At 42.3% G+C, this 18,010-nt stretch overlaps 1 protein-coding gene across 2 annotated transcripts in view; it reads right to left on the bottom strand.

Moving 5' to 3' along the window:
* Positions 1-190: 190 nt before the first annotated feature.
* The window catches only part of LOC139408863 (fer (fps/fes related) tyrosine kinase), a 34,325-nt gene continuing 16,505 nt past the window's right edge, over positions 191-18,010 (bottom strand). The window contains exons 9-19 of one of the 2 annotated variants that reach the window (XM_071153263.1): positions 17,124-17,313; positions 12,315-12,410; positions 11,825-12,031; positions 11,102-11,224; positions 9,352-9,408; positions 9,102-9,217; positions 8,812-8,906; positions 8,569-8,692; positions 5,491-5,645; positions 4,391-4,513; positions 191-3,779 (exon numbers count right to left, since the gene is read on the bottom strand). In XM_071153263.1, coding sequence (XP_071009364.1) covers positions 3,643-3,779; positions 4,391-4,513; positions 5,491-5,645; positions 8,569-8,692; positions 8,812-8,906; positions 9,102-9,217; positions 9,352-9,408; positions 11,102-11,224; positions 11,825-12,031; positions 12,315-12,410; positions 17,124-17,313 — 1,423 coding nt within the window. In that variant the 3' untranslated portion in view covers positions 191-3,642. The remainder of the gene's footprint in view (positions 3,780-4,390; positions 4,514-5,490; positions 5,646-8,568; positions 8,693-8,811; positions 8,907-9,101; positions 9,218-9,351; positions 9,409-11,101; positions 11,225-11,824; positions 12,032-12,314; positions 12,411-17,123; positions 17,314-18,010) is intronic. The other variant, XM_071153264.1, reaches the window with a different exon arrangement.

Below are 18,010 nucleotides of genomic sequence, written 5' to 3'. Positions count from 1 at the left end.
CCATTTATACGAGGGAAAGATTAGGCACCACACCATCTCTCATACAATTTACCCATTTGTAAGCCTCTGGTTGCCTGTTGAATGAAAAAATCAGGATCAAATATTTGTATTCTGAAAATGGACTTAAAAGATTATGGTTTGTTGAAATTCATCTCTGCACCTCCCCAAACAGAACACTTCAGAGATTGAATTCAAAGAGCCAAGAGAGATTTATTGCAAGTACACAGTATTAAAAAAAAAACAGGACATGAGATTTGATTATTAACAAGGGGAAAATACAGTTAAGGACATTTTTCAATTCTTACTCTGAAGTGGGGTAACCGTGTAACATTAATTTGATAATTACTTAAATCCAGTGCATTGTCCACTTTTTTTTTTTTAAACTTTAGTGTCTTTATTAAAAGGGAAGCATGTTGAGCTAAACAATGAACACAACAGGTGTGCCTTTTCTGATCGTGTCTTTAACATTGCCAAAGGTGCAATCAAAATATATATAAAAGGTCTCTAGTGGCAATAAATATCCCAGCCCTTTAAATTAGTCTGACACAGACTCAAATATTAGCAATATACTTTAGGAAAAGCGCTCAATAACGCACATACTTTGGAATGCTGTAAAGTTGGCCTTGGAGTAAATAAACGATGATACAGCACGAGGCATTCACATTGAATTGTGAAGCAGAATTACAGTCACTAAAAAAAACATGAGTAACAAAAGAAATTACAATTCCATTCAACACCGATGTAATAATGGTTTGCATATCATGCATTGGCCAGTAGTGTAGAGGTGAATCTCCAACTACGCATGGGAAAATCTAGACTTGGTCACTTTGCATGAGAATAATATAAAAACAAAACACTGGCAAATATCTTAATACACTAACAAGAGACTGAAATTGATACAAAATGCTGAGGATACTATTTTAGTGTCTCAAATAAATAAAAGGGTTACTAAAAAGGTGTATGCCTTAAATTTGTTGAAACAGAAATATATTGAGCTCATCAACCAGTAGTTATGATGTAAGCACCCATTTCATTCTACACCTTGTGTTATTAAAGACCATGTTAATAAAAAAATACACGTACAAATCAATGGTTTTCTGGGGGTTTACAACTAAAGCTGTAACTAGTTCGTCTGGAACGCAAGAAAACCAATCTGGAGGTAATTTGACTGGAGAAACCACTGAATAACTGTTACTCCAGTCTACAAACGGCAACCCATAGGATGTCATGAGTTTGACATTGTATACAGAGGATAGGAAACAGGAGGATCTTTCCAAATATCTTTTATACATACTAAAAATGTACAAATGAATCATGCAGACAACGTTTTCTTTATCAAAATAAACCATCCTAAAGAGTGACCTACATTTGCATGATTGCATTTTTTTTCTCAGATTAGTATTCAAAAAAACAATGTAGAAAAAGGTTATAGCATCTACAAGTATTTACAAAATACAGGAAGAGGAATGTTTGTAAAATTCAAAAGACAAGAAGTGAGATGGATGGATGTGATGTGTTTAATTCACAGAAGATGCTTTTAAAAAGACACATCTGGACTGTCAGCACAAAATGGAGTCAACATGGCAGCCTTAGAGGAATGACCGACTACAATAGCTAATTCACTAAAGAGCCAGGAAAAACTGGAGCCCCTAGTTATTGACTAGGCCTAGGGGCTGAATTCAATCCGTGTTGCGGTAAATTCACGGTAAAGCACGTTTTAAATTTAAAAGGCAACATTCCTGGTAAACGCTGCATATGTCGGCTCAATTAAAAATGATCTTTACATTTCAATCACGCCATACCGCCGATCTTCTGCGAATCAGATTGATTCGAGCCCTAGGTCCCAGAGTTTTATCGTGTCATGATGCATGGTCAGATAAAACTGGCCCTAAGTATACTTAATAAACTAGTTCACTGTACATTACTGAATGCAATGTCTTTCAACGATTTACAATTGTCTGTTTGAAGTAGAAAATACCACAAATGAATGCATGGAGTTCCTTAACTGTCATGGCTAATGTAACAGCGGACTGTTTTTGACACAAAATGCGAAACGTCAAATAGTACAGTTACGACACATTCTAATTCAAAACTATTGAGGTTGTAACAACTGACCGAGACCAATACTTAGAAATGAGGCAGCAATCTGGAGGGTCTTTTAAATTAAATAATTCAAAGTAAAATTGTATTAATTACAAATACACAACTTAGACATTCATTCACTTTATAATTAAGGCAGTAATATTGCAATATTTCTGCATTGTATAGCCTGAATAATTATAGGAAAGTGGTGTAACAAATTGCACTCATCCTTATGTTAAACTGAAAAGGTTTCCGAGATTGAATGGTGTGAGTGAAGAGAATACTTGATCTTTGGAAAGACATTGTAGCTGATCTCAAAATCATCACAAACAAGACTTTCAGCTAGAAGTATTTCTCTTCCTGGAAAGTCGAAAAGTCAAGCTTGAGACATACAATAATAACCCCCTAGGTATGATCTGCTGGTAAAGAGAACATCAGAACACTCATACGCAATCTGTCTAAAGACTGAAATGAGCTACAGAGTGCATCTACCTTTTCTGTCTGTTTTGGAGGTTGCACAGCTACACAGAGCCCCAGAAACCTTTTTCACGTCCTCATAAATCATGCTACCTTAACAGGACCAAACTCAGGGCCCTAAAAAAAACATTTGGAAAACGTTCATTATTGTGGCTATGAATGAATGATGAGCAACAGCAGAAGTCATACAGTGAACTCAAAGTATTGGGACAGTGACACATTTGTTGTTGTTTTGGCTCTGTACTCCTGCACTTTGGGTTTTAAATGATACAATGACTGAGGTTAAAGTGCAGACTGTCAGCTTTAATTTGAGGGTATTTTTTTAATCCAAATTGAGAGAATCGAAATTACAGTACTTTTTGTACATAGTCGCCCCATTTTAGGGCACCAAAAGAATTAAGACAGTAAAAAGTTAAGTATTTTGTCCCATATTCATAGCACACAATGTCTACATCAAGTTTGTGGACGCATTTGCTGTTTAATGTGGTTGTTTCAGATTATTTTGGGCCCAATAGAAATGAATGGTAAATAATGTATTGCGCCATTTTGGAGTCACTTTTATTGTAAATATGAATATAATTTGCTTCTCAACACTTCTGTATTAATGTGGATGGTACCACGATTACAGATAATCCTGAATGCACAAATATAATTTGTATCATTTGTCACTGTCCCAGTACGGTTGGAGCTCACTGTACGCGCAACGGCGCATGATCGTGTTATGTATTTTACACATAATCTTTCCAAGTTTGCATGGTTTTGCTCCAAAATACCTGAAGTTTACTGAGGTTCAGTAAGCGGTGAAAGAAAGGAACAGGAATAAAAGAACACCAGGTTTAAAAAGAAATACGGTCGTATTTTGACAATGATCCAAGCTAAGCAGAGACCTCTCTCCTCGATAATGGCTCAAAACAGTTGCATAGGCAAATAACACAGTGATTTTGTGACAAAGTATAAACTGTAAATACAATCAAGACAAGTAGCATCAAGGACGTAACGTTCTGTGGTGTTTACTTCGGGTTGTAAGGGGATGATTCCCTGGAGGTGATGCATGACTTGGTCCCCCCTTCCCCTACCTGGGTGCTATTTTTTCTTGACCGAGGCCAGTTCTTTCTGAAGGTCGGCAAACTTCGGCCGGTTTTCAGGCTTGTACTCCCAGCACTTCTGCATGACTTTGTAAACCTCATCAGGGCACTTTTGTGGACAGGACATTCTGTAGCCTAAGATGGGGGTGAAAGACAGACAGACACACTTTCAGTGAACTTCCTAGGATGGATCGAGGCAGGATAATCAGGGGTATAAGGTTGGAAAACAAATTACCATCCAATGCGGTTCTCTTCACGACTGCTCATAGAGACAATTGCTTGGAAAACTAAGGCCAAATCCAATACATGAGAACACACAGATGACTCACTCGATGGTCAATGCATAATTATGGTGGCGTAGTCTTTTGAGTTCCCTCATTACCTTCAGTTTTATACCTAATTAGTACGCCGTTCATTCATTCTTAAAAGACTGTTACCAGTCAGAAATGCCTTCATCAGACCACTAATGGTGATATGTGGTGTCCGATATCATTAGCAAATCTCTAGAAACAGGCAAAATCACAAGATACAATCGTTTAAACGATCTTGTCGAGGTAAAAAATAAATAAAAAGAGGCTCCAACAAAATACTGGAGCACATACTCCTCTGGCCACTGGCCTAAAAACATCAACAACAGAGGAGTTGGCTAAAGCACAAACGGATCCGGCTACCAAGCTAATACAGATATTCTGTCAGACAAGGAAATCAAGACGACACTCTGAACCTTCGGAGGGACGTCTTCTTACCTTTCTCCACTTGCTCTCTAGCCTGCTGGTTGGTCATCCCAGGGTAAGGACACACTCCGAGACTAAACGTTTCCCATAGGAGGATCCCATAGCTCCACACGTCACTCTCCGAGCTGTATCTCCCTGGAACAACAACAACACTCTCAGCCACCATGTATTGGAGAAGAAATGTGGTGACATGTTGGGGATGTTGTGTCATCAAAAAGCTATGCTACCTTCTGCAGACTTCAAATCATATACTCCAAAAAAACACAACAGCTGTTTTTGTCCCTAAATACCAACTAGTGTAGTTGCATTTTGCTGGGTTAGGTGAGTGTAATGGGGTTAGGCCAGTGTTATGGGGTTAGGCCAGTGTAATGGGGTTAGGCCAGTGTAATGGGGTTAGGCCAGTGTAATGGGGCTAGGCCAGTGTAATGGGGCTAGGCCAGTGTAATGGGGCTAGGCCAGTGTAATGGGGTTAGGCCAGTGTAATGGGGTTAGGCCAGTGTTATGGGGTTAGGCCAGTGTAATGGGGCTAGGCCAGTGTAATGGGGCTAGGCCAGTGTTATGGGGCTAGGCCAGTGTTATGGGGCTAGGCCAGTGTTATGGGGTTAGGCCAGTGTTATGGGGTTAGGCCAGTGTTATGGGGCTAGGCCAGTGTTATGGGGCTAGGCCAGTGTTATGGGGTTAGGCCAGTGTTATGGGGTTAGGCCAGTGTTATGGGGTTAGGCCAGTGTTATGGGGTTAGGCCAGTGTTATGGGGCTAGGCCAGTGTTATGGGGCTAGGCCAGTGTTATGGGGTTAGGCCAGTGTTATGGGGTTAGGCCAGTGTTATGGGGTTAGGCCAGTGTTATGGGGTTAGGCCAGTGTAATGGGGTTAGGCCAGTGTTATGGGGTTAAGCCAGTGTTATGGGGTTAGGCCAGTGTAATGGAGTTAGGCCAGTGTAATGGGGCTAGGCCAGTGTAATGGGGCTATGCCAGTGTTATGGGGCTATGCCAGTGTTATGGGGCTATGCCAGTGTTATGGGGTTAGGCCAGTGTTGCTGTTAAGCACATAATGACAAATCTATTTGGAGGTTTGATAACGAAATTGGTGAAAAAGTAAAGCCACGCAGTTTTACCATAATTTAATGCCTCTGGAGCCGTCCACTTGATGGGGATCTGTTTGAGGCCGGACGACGAGTATATCCCATCATCCTCTTGTCTCGACATCCCAAAGTCGCTGATCTTCAGCAGGTTGCTCTCTCCCACCAGACAGTTCCTGGCAGCCAGATCCCTGTGGGAGACAGACGGAGCTACAATATCACTTTACGTGATATTGGGGTGGTGCAGCAGAGGGAAGGACAAGTCCAGAGTGTAGACAAAAAAAGATGGGCCGTGGTGGGTTCAAAATACAGCAACAACACAAACAGTAGGCCTTTATTAACTTTTCGTGAACCAACAGTCACTCATGACCACAACATTTAACAGGCATTTCAACGGAAACCATTGCTCTCAGAGAAGTATTAGTCAATAGTTTCTATACCATGACAAGACTGGCAACATAGCGTTCAGCTAGATAGCCGTTCTCGCCGTTATTTGCTGCCCGCCTCAACATCTCCATCAAACAAGCAATTTATGCGCACGCACAGACACCGTACAGACACCGCACAGACACATTGGGTGCAGTAGCTAGATCAGAATATTTACAGAACAAAGTGAATGGATGTAGTGGTAGCGCCTGCTGATCGTGACAGATGCTAGCCATATGAATAACCATTTGAATGTACATATTAACAATGGGCCATTCAATAAATGACTTAAATAGTAGGCAAATCAGGACACCTAAAAACACATGTACATGAGTCGGGACAGACGGGGATCTCAACTACTACGGTACATGTAGGTTAAAGGTCACCATGCTGTCTGTAAATCAGATGATGTGAACATTTATAATCTACAGAGAGAAAACTCATCCAACAGATAGTTTGGGCCCTGCTGCAGGTGGATGGGATGACCCTGTACCATCTGTGTGTGTGTGTGTATACACAAATCACAGGTTTGTGTGTAAGTATGCGCAAGAGTGTGTGCATGCGGCATGTTCAAATTGAGCCCTGTATCCCCCCGTTTCAATTGCACAGCCCCGCAGCCCCTCTGTGAGGAGTACTCCAGATACTCAATATAAACTCAGCAAAAAAAAAAAAATCCCTTTTGTAGGACCCTGTCTTCCAAAGATCATTCGTAAAAATCCAAATAACTTCACAGATCTTCATGGTAAAAGGGTTTAAACACGGTTTCCCATTCTTGTGGAACGGTCGTTAAGACACTAACAGCTTTCAGACGGTAGGCAATTAAGGTCACAGTTATGAAAACTTAGGACACTAAAGAGGCCTTTCTACCGACTCTGAAAAACACCAAAAGAAAGATGCCCAGGGTCCCTGCTCATCTGCGTGAACGTGCCTTAGGCATGCTGCAAGGAGGCATGAGGACTGGAGATGTGGCCAGGGCAATATCTTGCAATGTCTGTACTGTGAGACGTCTAAGACAGTGTACAGAGAGACAGGACGGACAGCTGTGGCAGACAACGTGTAACAACACCTGCACAGGATTGGTACATCCGAACATCACACCTGCGGGACAGGTACAGGATGGCAACAACAACTGCTCGAATTACACCAGGAATGCACAATCCCTCCATCAGTGCTCAGACTGTCCGCAATAGGCTGAGAGAGGCTGGACTGAGGGCTTGTAGGCCTGTTGTAAGGCAGGTCCTCACCAGACATCACCGGCAACAACGTTGCCTATGGGCACAAACCCACCGTCGCTGGACCAGACAGGACTGGCAAAAAGTGCTCTTCACTGACGAGACGTGGTTTTGTCTCACCAGGGGTGATGGTCGGATTTGCGTTTATCCTCGAAGGAATGAGCGTTACACCGAGGCCTGTACTCTGGAGCGGGATCGATTTGGAGGTGGAGGGTCCGTCATGGTCTGGGGCATCATCGAACTGAGCTTGTTGCAATTTCCATGCTGTGCGTTACAGGGAAGACATCCTCCTCCCTCGTGTGGTACCCTTCCTGCAGGCTCATCCTGACATGACCCTCCAGCATGACAATGCCATCAGCCATACTGCTCATTCTGTGCATGATTTCCTGCAAGACAGGAATGTCAGTGTTCTGTCATAGCCAGCAAAGAGCCCAGATCTCAATCCTATTGAGCACGTCTGGGACCTGTTGGATAGGAGGGTGAGGGCTAGGGCCATTCCCCCCCTGAAATGTCCGGGAACATGCACGTGCCTTGGTGGAAGAGTGGGGTAACATCTCACAGCAAGAACTGGCAAATCTGGTGTAGTCCATGAGGAGGAGATGCACTGCAGTACTTAATGCAGCTGGTGGCCACACCAGATACTGACTGTTACTTTTGATTTTGACCCCCCTTTGTTCAGAGACACATTATTTCATTTCTGTTAGTCACATGTCTGTGGTACTTGTTCAGTTTATGTCTGAGTTGTTGAATCTTGTTATGTTTATACAAATATTTACACATGTTAAGTTTGCTGAATATAAACGCAGTTGACAGTGAGAGGACGTTTCTTTTTTTGCTGAGTTTATTTTTCAAAGAACTTATCCTGGCGTTTCTGCTGACTGCCAGCACTAAGCCGCGGAGTTGGGCCAAATTAGGCTGTCACTCAGGGGCACTGGTCCCGGTGAGATAAGTAAGAGCAATGCACCGGAGATTATTTGATAGACCCGCTGTGCTAAGAGAAATGGAAGACTGATTGCAGCAGCAGCAGCAGCACCTCACTTTCTCTTGCTATCACTATCTGGCTTGGTGGAAATAGTTTTCACCTGAAAACACAATCTCAAATTAGCCAGCATAGAGAAATGGCTCAGAGCTCAAGGTGTTACTATCAAAGCTGATAGTGTTATAAACCATGTTAAGCAGCGAGAGATCCATGTTGTTCTCTCACATATCTTACTTCGGGGGGGGGGGATCATGGAATTGTAGTTAGGTTTGAAAATGGAGTGGGCTTGCTGCTAGGGCAAGAGGTTTCATGTATAAAATGTTGTACCATTTACAGGACCCATGAGTAAAAATAAGAACAGCTCAACTGAAATTCTGTTCAACGCATGGACAATCTCTTGAACGTTAGACAGATAGGGCTATTTGGTTGGAATACTCAATGCAGAATAATGAACATACAGCACACGTAAACCAATACCTGTGGATGCAGTTTTTGAGCTCGAGGTAAGCCATTCCTGCAGCAGCATCTAAAGAAAACTTCACCAGCTGTTTGGTCTTCAGGTCTTCCTTCTTCTTCCGGAGGAACGACAAGAAGTCCCCTCCTTCCAATAAGATATCAAAATCTATGTTCAGAATTGTAACATTCGGGGGGGGACATCAACGGAGTTATGTCCCAAAAAGTTTGTTTCTGTATGGCAGTACTGTACGCTACTGGACTTACCTGACACGAGCTCCATCACAATGTAAATAGGCTGCCGTTGTGTGCAGACGCCTATCAGCTTCACAATGTTGGCGTGGTCATACTGCTTCAGGATCCTGTAGCAGCAACATTTGACAGTACGAGACAGTTACACATTTGTCAGAACTCTAAAACACCAGACTAAACGTTTGTTCAGGTAAATAAATGTCAAATATGAGTGAACAGATGTTTCTAGGCACTTAAAAAAGGGACCTGCGACTGATGGCGGACATTTCCCTCCACTATATTGCAGGATATATTGCTCCTCTCACCTGGCTTCTGATAGGAACTTAATCTTCAGCTCCTGTGGAAGATCCTCTTTACATGTCTTGACTGCCACAGGAGTCTTGTCCCGCAATGTTCCTTTGAATACCTCACCAAAGTTGCCCTAAGAACAAAGAAAAAAAACAGAGATACAGTAGCAAAAGTTTGTTTAGTATATATTAATATAACAACCAAAAAATAACCACCTCTGTCCTACAGGTGTGGTGAACACAAAGAGGATATCCAAAACCCACTAACTTTGCCAAGAAGCTCTCCAAGAAGAACATCCTCATGGTTGAGTATCCATTTTTTATCCTACGAAAGATGGAACAAAACACAGGCAATGTAAACACCAAATACAAAACATCCACACACACGCACACACTCTACTGTGTAACAAAGCATCGACTGACTATTGTATGATCAGAATTCCTATAAAACCGAGAAACAATTACTTCAGCCACAAAAACCTTGATGCCTCAAAAACATTTTCACGGAGCAAGAAAATAATGGCCCAGCTAAACATAACACATTCCAATGGCCAGTCTCATTGAATAAAAATAATGATCCAATCTTCCAAGTGCGATGTGGTGCCTAATGGTAAAATGTCACCGCTTTGCCATGAAGTGCTCACAAAAAGACTATTTAAAAACACTTAGTGTTCGGCGGCTTCAGCAGACCCAACACAGTAGTAATGACAACAACCATTAACCCTGTGTTCGTAATGGCTGGGGCAATTAAAACACCATTATGTTCAACACCAACCGGGTAGCTCAGGAGGACTCTAGCACTTCTTTATGATTAAACCTGGCTATTGAAAGTGTTGACTTATTTCCCTCTATCGAGAAAACGCCAGGCATATTGGATCCAGTTGCAGCACATAGCGGATATTAAAATACATTTGCACTACGAGCCTATACATGAGAAATGTGCCGTGAAAGATGTCATACAGGTCAGGAAACCAGAGGTTAACAGCGTCAATGGCTAAAATAGCCAAGGAATCTTTTGGAGCACATCATGATCAATGTCATTTAATACAGAGGACTGAAAAGCCCAATTGGAGTATGTTTCATTAAATTGTGGCAAGTGTAGTTAGAACTTAACCTCCAGAAAGATGTTCAACTGTGATCACAGCACAGTACTTATTAAAACTGAAATATTTACTTGATGTCAGATTCTCACTATATTTCAGGATATGGCCATAACCTGCGGAACAAAACATCAAATAACGCTGAGATGATGCGGTATGTCAGAACGTCGGAAAATCAATCAATTAAAAGTCGCGAGTACCTGGGGCAGATAGTGGATGAGTACATAATGAGTCTCAGTGAGAGAGCCTGTAAAAAAGTAATGCATCTCAAATGAAGGACCTGGTGAAAACTGACTGAAATGAGAGCCGAGTACAAAAGCACCACGGCAGTCATACAAACCGATGTATGTTTATTCCGTGACTCAGTTTGGTAGAGCGTGGCGCTCGCAACGCCAGGGTTGTGGGTCTGATTCCCACGGGGGACCAGTATGAAAACGCATGCATGCACTCACTAACGTTAGTCGCTCTGGATAAGAGCATCTGCTAAATGACAAAAACTTTATGAAAATGTAAATAAGAACTTCAGAACCTTTAATATCATGATTTAGGGCCAGGAGTCGGGGCCCTATTCGTAAGGTACAACTAGGACTAATAGTTATAGAGCCTAGACCACTGATGTCGCTGAAAACGACTTGAAAAGCATCAAATGTAAATGTGAATGCTCACTTTTGAAATTGACGGGGCTTATTTCTGAACGTCTATTAGTCTAACACCAGACGCTTCTGGACAACCTGAGCATATTAACGAGTTTTACAGTGTGCCATTAAAAGGCCTCCAAGACAGCTTGATGGCTGTTGTAATAATTACATTTCCCATCCCTGTTGGGACAACTCCCACTGACTTCTGATCTACATCACATGGTGGTTGAACATGGATATGAGAGAAAATGTTTTATGGATATGAGAGAAAATGTTTTACCTTGACGACTGGGTTTAAAAGCACCACCCCTGACTTCTTGGTAATGACTTGCTTTGTGGTGTAATGGTGTTCAATTAACTGAGGAATGGTCGGGAAGCCAGTGCCTTCAAAACGATACTGGTTCTGCGGACAAAGAGCAGAAAGTAGGTAAAAAAAAGAAAGACTTGTGCAAAGCCAGAACAGCTCATAGGAGCAGCTTGATGTGCAAGTACACAACCCTTGGACAGGACGCTAGTCTATCCCAGGGCCTTACCCCCAATCCATCTCCGTAATGCTGAGTGCCAAGCAGTGACGCATCGGGTACCATTTTGGTACGACTCAGCTGGGGATCAAACTCCCAATCTTCCAATCTCAGGGAAGACACTAACTGCAAGGCTACTGACTTAGTCATTAATGCATTCAAAATATTTGCTAATCATCATCTTTCGTTTTTACGGAAACCTTATAACTTCACAAGCAATTACTAACAGCATTACTTGTGACTGCCATCGGAATCAATGAACCGTAGAATTCCTTGTCAAATAGTTTCAGTTCGTACCAAGTTGCCTGTGAACTCGTATCTCTGTATATGTAACAGACACAAAGTAATCATTGGCTGACGCACATCATCGCATCAAATATACCCGAAGACATCCTTTTCTTTTGTCTCTTATACTGCCGAAACCCAATTGCTCTGCAGGGAGACAAACAGCTTTTATTCACAACTGAACGCGTAGAACTCACGTCTGCAAACTGGATGATGAAGTGTCTCCGTTGTCCGTCGGAGAAGACAGACAGGACGTACTCGCCAGGCTTGCCATGGCTCTCCCGGACCAGGAAGTCACCTTGCTGTTTGAGCAGCTCCTGGGCCTCGGTCCTGGGGATGGCCCCGTGGTACCACTCCTGGTCCCCCAGGGGCTTCTCACTGGTCGGGATCACGTCAAAAAACTGCTGGACACGTACGACGGAATGAAATATGATATTATGATGATATGATAATGACAGTTAGGGATCAATTGTGAATTACTCTTCAATTGTCAGTCAAGACAGCTGGAGGATCTGTGTCACTCCACTCAGAAAAGGACATGTTGTTGACGAGACATGATAAAACAGATCATTCACAATTGGAATGCAATGTGTACGATACACAACATATTTTCCACACTCACTACACAAGGCAACACAAACAATGGTTTTAAAAACATTTTTTGAAATAACAGACTTCAGAACCTACAGATGACGAGCCAAGGACAGATTTCGGAGAGCGGATGATACCGGCGATGGAATGACGCAAGGTGTCAAACTTTGATATCTTGTCTTTGCCTTTGTCCTGAAAATGACAGAGAAATATGTTAGACTGACAAGCAGTCGAGCATTAACAATTGAACAAGCCCAATATAGAAAACCTGACTGTACTGTATGTTCGGGAGGGTTAGAGTGATCCCTATGTGCTCACACTGCCCTCCTCTGTTCACCCAGCTATCTGCAGAGAGAGCTGAAGCCCAAAAGGAGGCTCAACAGCACTAAATCATCTCACATACCAGTCAACACAAGGCTTTGTATGTCGCGCTCATACGTTGCCCCATTCAAAGTCAAACATCTCAATGTCAATGAAATATGTTTCCCATTTCACTAAAATGACTAAGTCAATGGAAAACTAGTACGCAACATCATTCTGAACTGGTTTTCTATGACACCATCGTCTTTTAAACAGAAACTTGATTGACACACAGACACACTGTCACATTTCATCTCCCCAGATGGGCAGGCACAGCATTGTCCTTAAGAAAAAAACAAAAAAACATTTCAGTAGTCTGAATGAATATGTCCTTGGAGACAGCAGAAGACATCAAAAAAACATACTGACCTACTACCATACAATGAAAATGTACAGGACCATGCACAGAATGAATAGAACGGTCATAGAAGCTCTAACCCTGACAATTTGACTGCTAAACTCATAAGTACACTCGCAATGGCTGCCGAGTATTGTGATGTAATCATTTTCATGGTCATTTGGAATGTTCTATCAACTGATACGATATTCACGTGATAAGGACGAATTCCCCTCGACCACAACTTGGGGAAACCAAAAATGGTTTTCCCCATTGAAACAGAGCAAACTCACTTAAACAGAAATAACAAAACATGCCAAAAAGCTACGTTGTTCAATGTACATTTAACCAGGTCAAAAAATCCCGACCTACAATTCGCAATGCTCTCCCGTAGGGAAATATGAGCCTGCGATAAGTCCTGTGGCTTAGGCTATTTGTGGGAGAATGGGAAAAGTGGGGATCCGTTGTCCAAGTAGGCTACACATACAGTGCCTTCAGAAAGTATTCATACCCTTTGACTTATTCCACATTTTGTTGTGTTACAGCCTGATACATTTTTTCTCTCTCACCCATCTTCACACAATACCTGATAATGACAAAGTGAAAACATGTTTTTCGAAATGTTTACAAATTGATTGAAAATGAAATACAGAAATGTCTCATTTACATAAGTATTCAATACATGTTAGCATCACCCTTGGCAGCAATTACGGCTATGCGTCTTCATGGGTAACCATTTAAGTCTTGCCATAGATTTTCAAGCAGATTTAAGTCAAAACTAACTTGGCCACTCACTGTCTTCTTGGTAAGCAATTCCAGTGTAGATTTGGTCTTGTGTTTTAGTTTATTGTCCTGCTGAAACGTGAATTCATCTCCCAGTGTCTGGTGGAAAGCAGACTGAACAAGGGTTTCCTCTACGATTTTGCCTGTGCTCAGCTCCATTCCGTTTATTTTTTATTATGGAAAAACTCCCCAGTCCTAAACGATTACATGCATACCCATAACATGATGCAGCCACCACTATGCTTGAAAATCTGGAGTGTGGTACTCAGTAATGTGTTGTATTGGATTTGCCCCAAACATAGCACTTTGTATTCAGGACACAAAAGTGAATTGCTCTGCCACATTTTTTGCATTATTACTTTAGTGCCTTGTTGCAAAAAGGATGAATATTTTAGAAATGTTTTATTCTGTACAGGTGTCCTTTTCACTCTGTCAATTAGGTTAGTATTGAGCGGTTTCCTTCCTCTCCAGGAACTGAGTTAGGAAGGACGCCTGTATCTAGTGACTGGGTGTATTGATACACCATCCAAAGTGCAATTAGTAATTTTGCCATGCTCAAAGGAATATTCCTTATCCTTTTTTTTAATGTTTATATACCCATCTATCAATAGGTGCCCTTCTTTGTGAGGAATTGGATTACCTCCCTGGTTTTTGTGCTTGAACTTCACTGCTTGACTGATACAGATAATTGTATGTGTGGGGTACAGAGATGAGGTACTCATTCAAAAATCCTGTTAAACACTATATTGCACACAGAGTGAGTCAATGCAGCTTATTATGAGACTTGTTAAGCACACACATGCAACAATTTGAACAATTTTACCAAGTTACAGTTCATATAAGGAAATCAATTCATTAGGCCCTAATCTATGGATTTCACATCTAGGCATAGGCCCACCCACTGGGGAGGCATAGGCCTACCCACTGGGGAGGCATAGGCCCACCCACTGGGGAGCCAGGCCCAGCCAATCAGATGAGTTTTCCCCCACAAAAAGGCTTTATTACAGACAGAAATATTCCTAAATTTCATCAGCTGTTCGGGTGGCTGGTCTTAGACGATCCCGCAGGTAATGAAGCCGGATGTGAAGGCTGGCGTGGTTACACGTCATCTACGATTGTGAGGCCGGTTGGATGTACTGCCAAATTCTCTAAAACGACATTGGAGGCAGCTTATGGTAGAGAAATTAACATTAAATGATCTGGAAACAGCTCGTGTGGACATTCCTGCAGTCAGCATGCCAATCGCACGCTCCTTCAATACTTGAGACATCTGTGGCATTGTGTTGTGTGACAAAACTGCACATTTTAGAGTGGCCTTTTATTGTCCCCCGCACAAGGCGCACCTATGTAATGTTTATGTTGTTTAATGCGCTTCTTGATATGCCACACTTGCCAGGTGGATGGATTATCTTGGCAAAGGATAAATGCTCAAACAGGGATATAAACAAATTTGTGCACAAAATTTGAGCGAAAGTATACATCTCGAAAAACATAATTCCACTTCGACATTATGGGGTATTGTGTGTAGGCCAGTGATAATTTTTTTTATCTGTTTTTCAATTTTAAATTCAGGTCGTAACATAATGTGGAAAAAGTCAAGAAGTGTGAATACTTTCTGAAGGCACTGTAGCTAGCTATGTGTGTGGAAAACATTTAATCAGAGGTTTAGACATTTAACTTGTTTGGTAGTCTAACTGTAGCTGGCAAATGTCCCATCGCTGGAGAATAAACTGGACGAGCTCCGTTTGAGACTATCCTATCAACGGGACATTAAGAACTGTAATATACTATGCTTCTCGGGAGTCGTGGCTAAACAAAGACCTGGATAATATACATCTAGCTTGCTTTTCTATGCATCGGCAGGACAGAACGGCAGAGTCCGGTAAGATCAGGGTTGGTGGTTTTGTCTCTTTTTATTATGTGTACATTGTCCCCTATAAATAAATAAAAATGAACAACCGCTGGTGCGCGATGAGTTAGAATACCCAATTATTAAATGTAGACCATACAATTTAGAAAGAGTTTTCACCTGTATTTTTCATAGCTGTCTAGTTACCATTACAACCCGATGCTGGCACGAAGACCACACTCAATGAGCTGTATAGGGCTATAAGCAAACAAGAAAATGCTCATCCAGATGCGGCGCTCCCAGTGGCCGTGATTATAATGCAGGGACACTGAAATCTGTTTTACAGGAAATGGAGGGCTGAACATGACCCCATTCAAATCGACGGGGTTGTAGTAGAGCGGGTTGAGAGCTTCAAGTTTCTTTGTGTCCACATCACTAAGAACCTATCATGGTCCAAACACACCAACACAGGCGTTAAGATTTGGCATGGGCCCTCAGATCTTCAAGAAGTTCTACAGCTGCGCCACTGAGAACATCTTGACTGGCTGCATCACCGCTTGGTATGCAAACTGCTCGGCATCCGACCACAAGGCGCTCCAGAGGGTAGTGCATACGGCCCAGTACATCACTGGGGCCGAACTCCCTGCCATCCAGGACCTCTATAACAGGCGGTATCAGAGGAAGGCCCTAAAAACTGTCGAAGACTCCAGCCACCCAAGTCATAGGCTGTTCTCTCTGCAAGTGCTACCGGAGCACCGAATCTGTGACCGAAATGCAGCTGAACAGCTTCCACCCCCAAGCCATAAGACTACTGAACAGTTAATCAAATTTACATTGACCCCCTCTATTATTTATGTATCTTAAATTGTTTTTCACTGACTCCCTTGCACACTCACTAAACTCTACGCACACACACACACACACACACACACACACACTACATACACACATGCATATTGACGCCATACACACACCGACACACTTACACATATGCTGCCGATACTCTGTTTATTATATATCCTGATTGCCTAGTCACTTCAACCCCTACCCACATGTACATACTGCATTACCTCAATTACCTCGTACCCCTGCACATTGACTCGGTACTGGTACTCCTTGTATACAGCCTTGTTATTGTGTTACTATTTCCTTTTTAATTTCGTTAATATTTGTTTTACTTTGTAACTCTGCACTGTTGAGAATGGGCTCGTGAGTAAGCATTTGTCTGTAAAGTCGACACCTTTTTATTTGATCTAATCCATAGATGCCTTCAGAACGATATACAGCATCTCTCTGGGGAATGCATTTAAATAACACGGCAAAGACGACCGTTTGGCTCGACACAAAACGGTCTAAGACAGGACAGAAGTTCATACCGTGGGTCAGTCCGAGTGGAAAGTGCTGCATTCCTTCTTATTACAAAGCTGTGTCTGAGTGACAAGTAGTAGCCTGAAATCCACACTGATAGGCTCTGTTTCACCATGGTTCACCATCGATATATCAGCTTGGATTCCAGGCTAGACAAGTAAGTTCTTCCCAATTAAAAACCAACAACAAATCAACAACACTGACGCACCATGGAGTTGACTGAGCGCGCGTCGTCCTCGTAGTTGACCATGGGGGGCAGCTCCTTGCCCTCATTCTCCTGCATCTTGTGGTCGAGTAGGTCCTTCTGGGCGCCCAGCTTGGCCACGGTGCAGCGCAGCAACTGGACAGTCTGCCTCAGATCCTCCAGAGACTGCTTCTGACTGAGCAGCAGAACCGCACTGATGGGGAGAGGGAGAATGAGTTAGGGAGTGAATGAGTGTGTTGTGAGAGAAACAAAGAGAGAGGGGCAGTGAGATGGAGAGAGAAAATGGGAGTATGTGTATGTGAGAGTGAAAAGATAGGGATAGATATGAGGAGGGGGAGAGGGGGGTCACACTCTGGCGCTTCTCTGAATTCAAACAGTATTACGGCTTAATCTGCCTCTCGGAACGAGGAAAATTATTTTGGGGTTTGCTTTCTCCCAGAGCGATATATAGCCTACAGTGCAACAGCTCCAACTGCTAAGCTTTATCTGTGCTCTGATTAATGGGTGTGAAGACCAATGTTCCCGGCACTGAGCAAATTTTACTGTGAACACTGAGGCAATCCCTGCTTTAAGTTACAGTTTTAACAGCGGCCATGTAGCCTAGTGTGACTATTTGACTACAAGAGTGGCCTACCATCAAAAACAATGGAGAAAATGCATCCCAAAACATTTTAACATGGAACTAGCTGTTTTATCATTCAGCCTACAGTAACAGCCTTTTGAAGAAAAAAACATGCAGGGCTTAACATTAAACTAAAATAACACATCCTAGATCTGAATGAATTAAATATTCTTATTAAATACTTTTTTCTTTACATAGTTGAATGTGCTGACAACAAAATCATACAAAAATGATCAATGGAAATCAAATTTATCAACCCATGGAGGTC

Source organism: Oncorhynchus clarkii, chromosome 5, assembly GCF_045791955.1.
Source record: "Oncorhynchus clarkii lewisi isolate Uvic-CL-2024 chromosome 5, UVic_Ocla_1.0, whole genome shotgun sequence".
NCBI classification, from domain to species: domain Eukaryota; kingdom Metazoa; phylum Chordata; class Actinopteri; order Salmoniformes; family Salmonidae; genus Oncorhynchus; species Oncorhynchus clarkii.
This window is presented reverse-complemented; position numbering and strand designations above follow the sequence as displayed.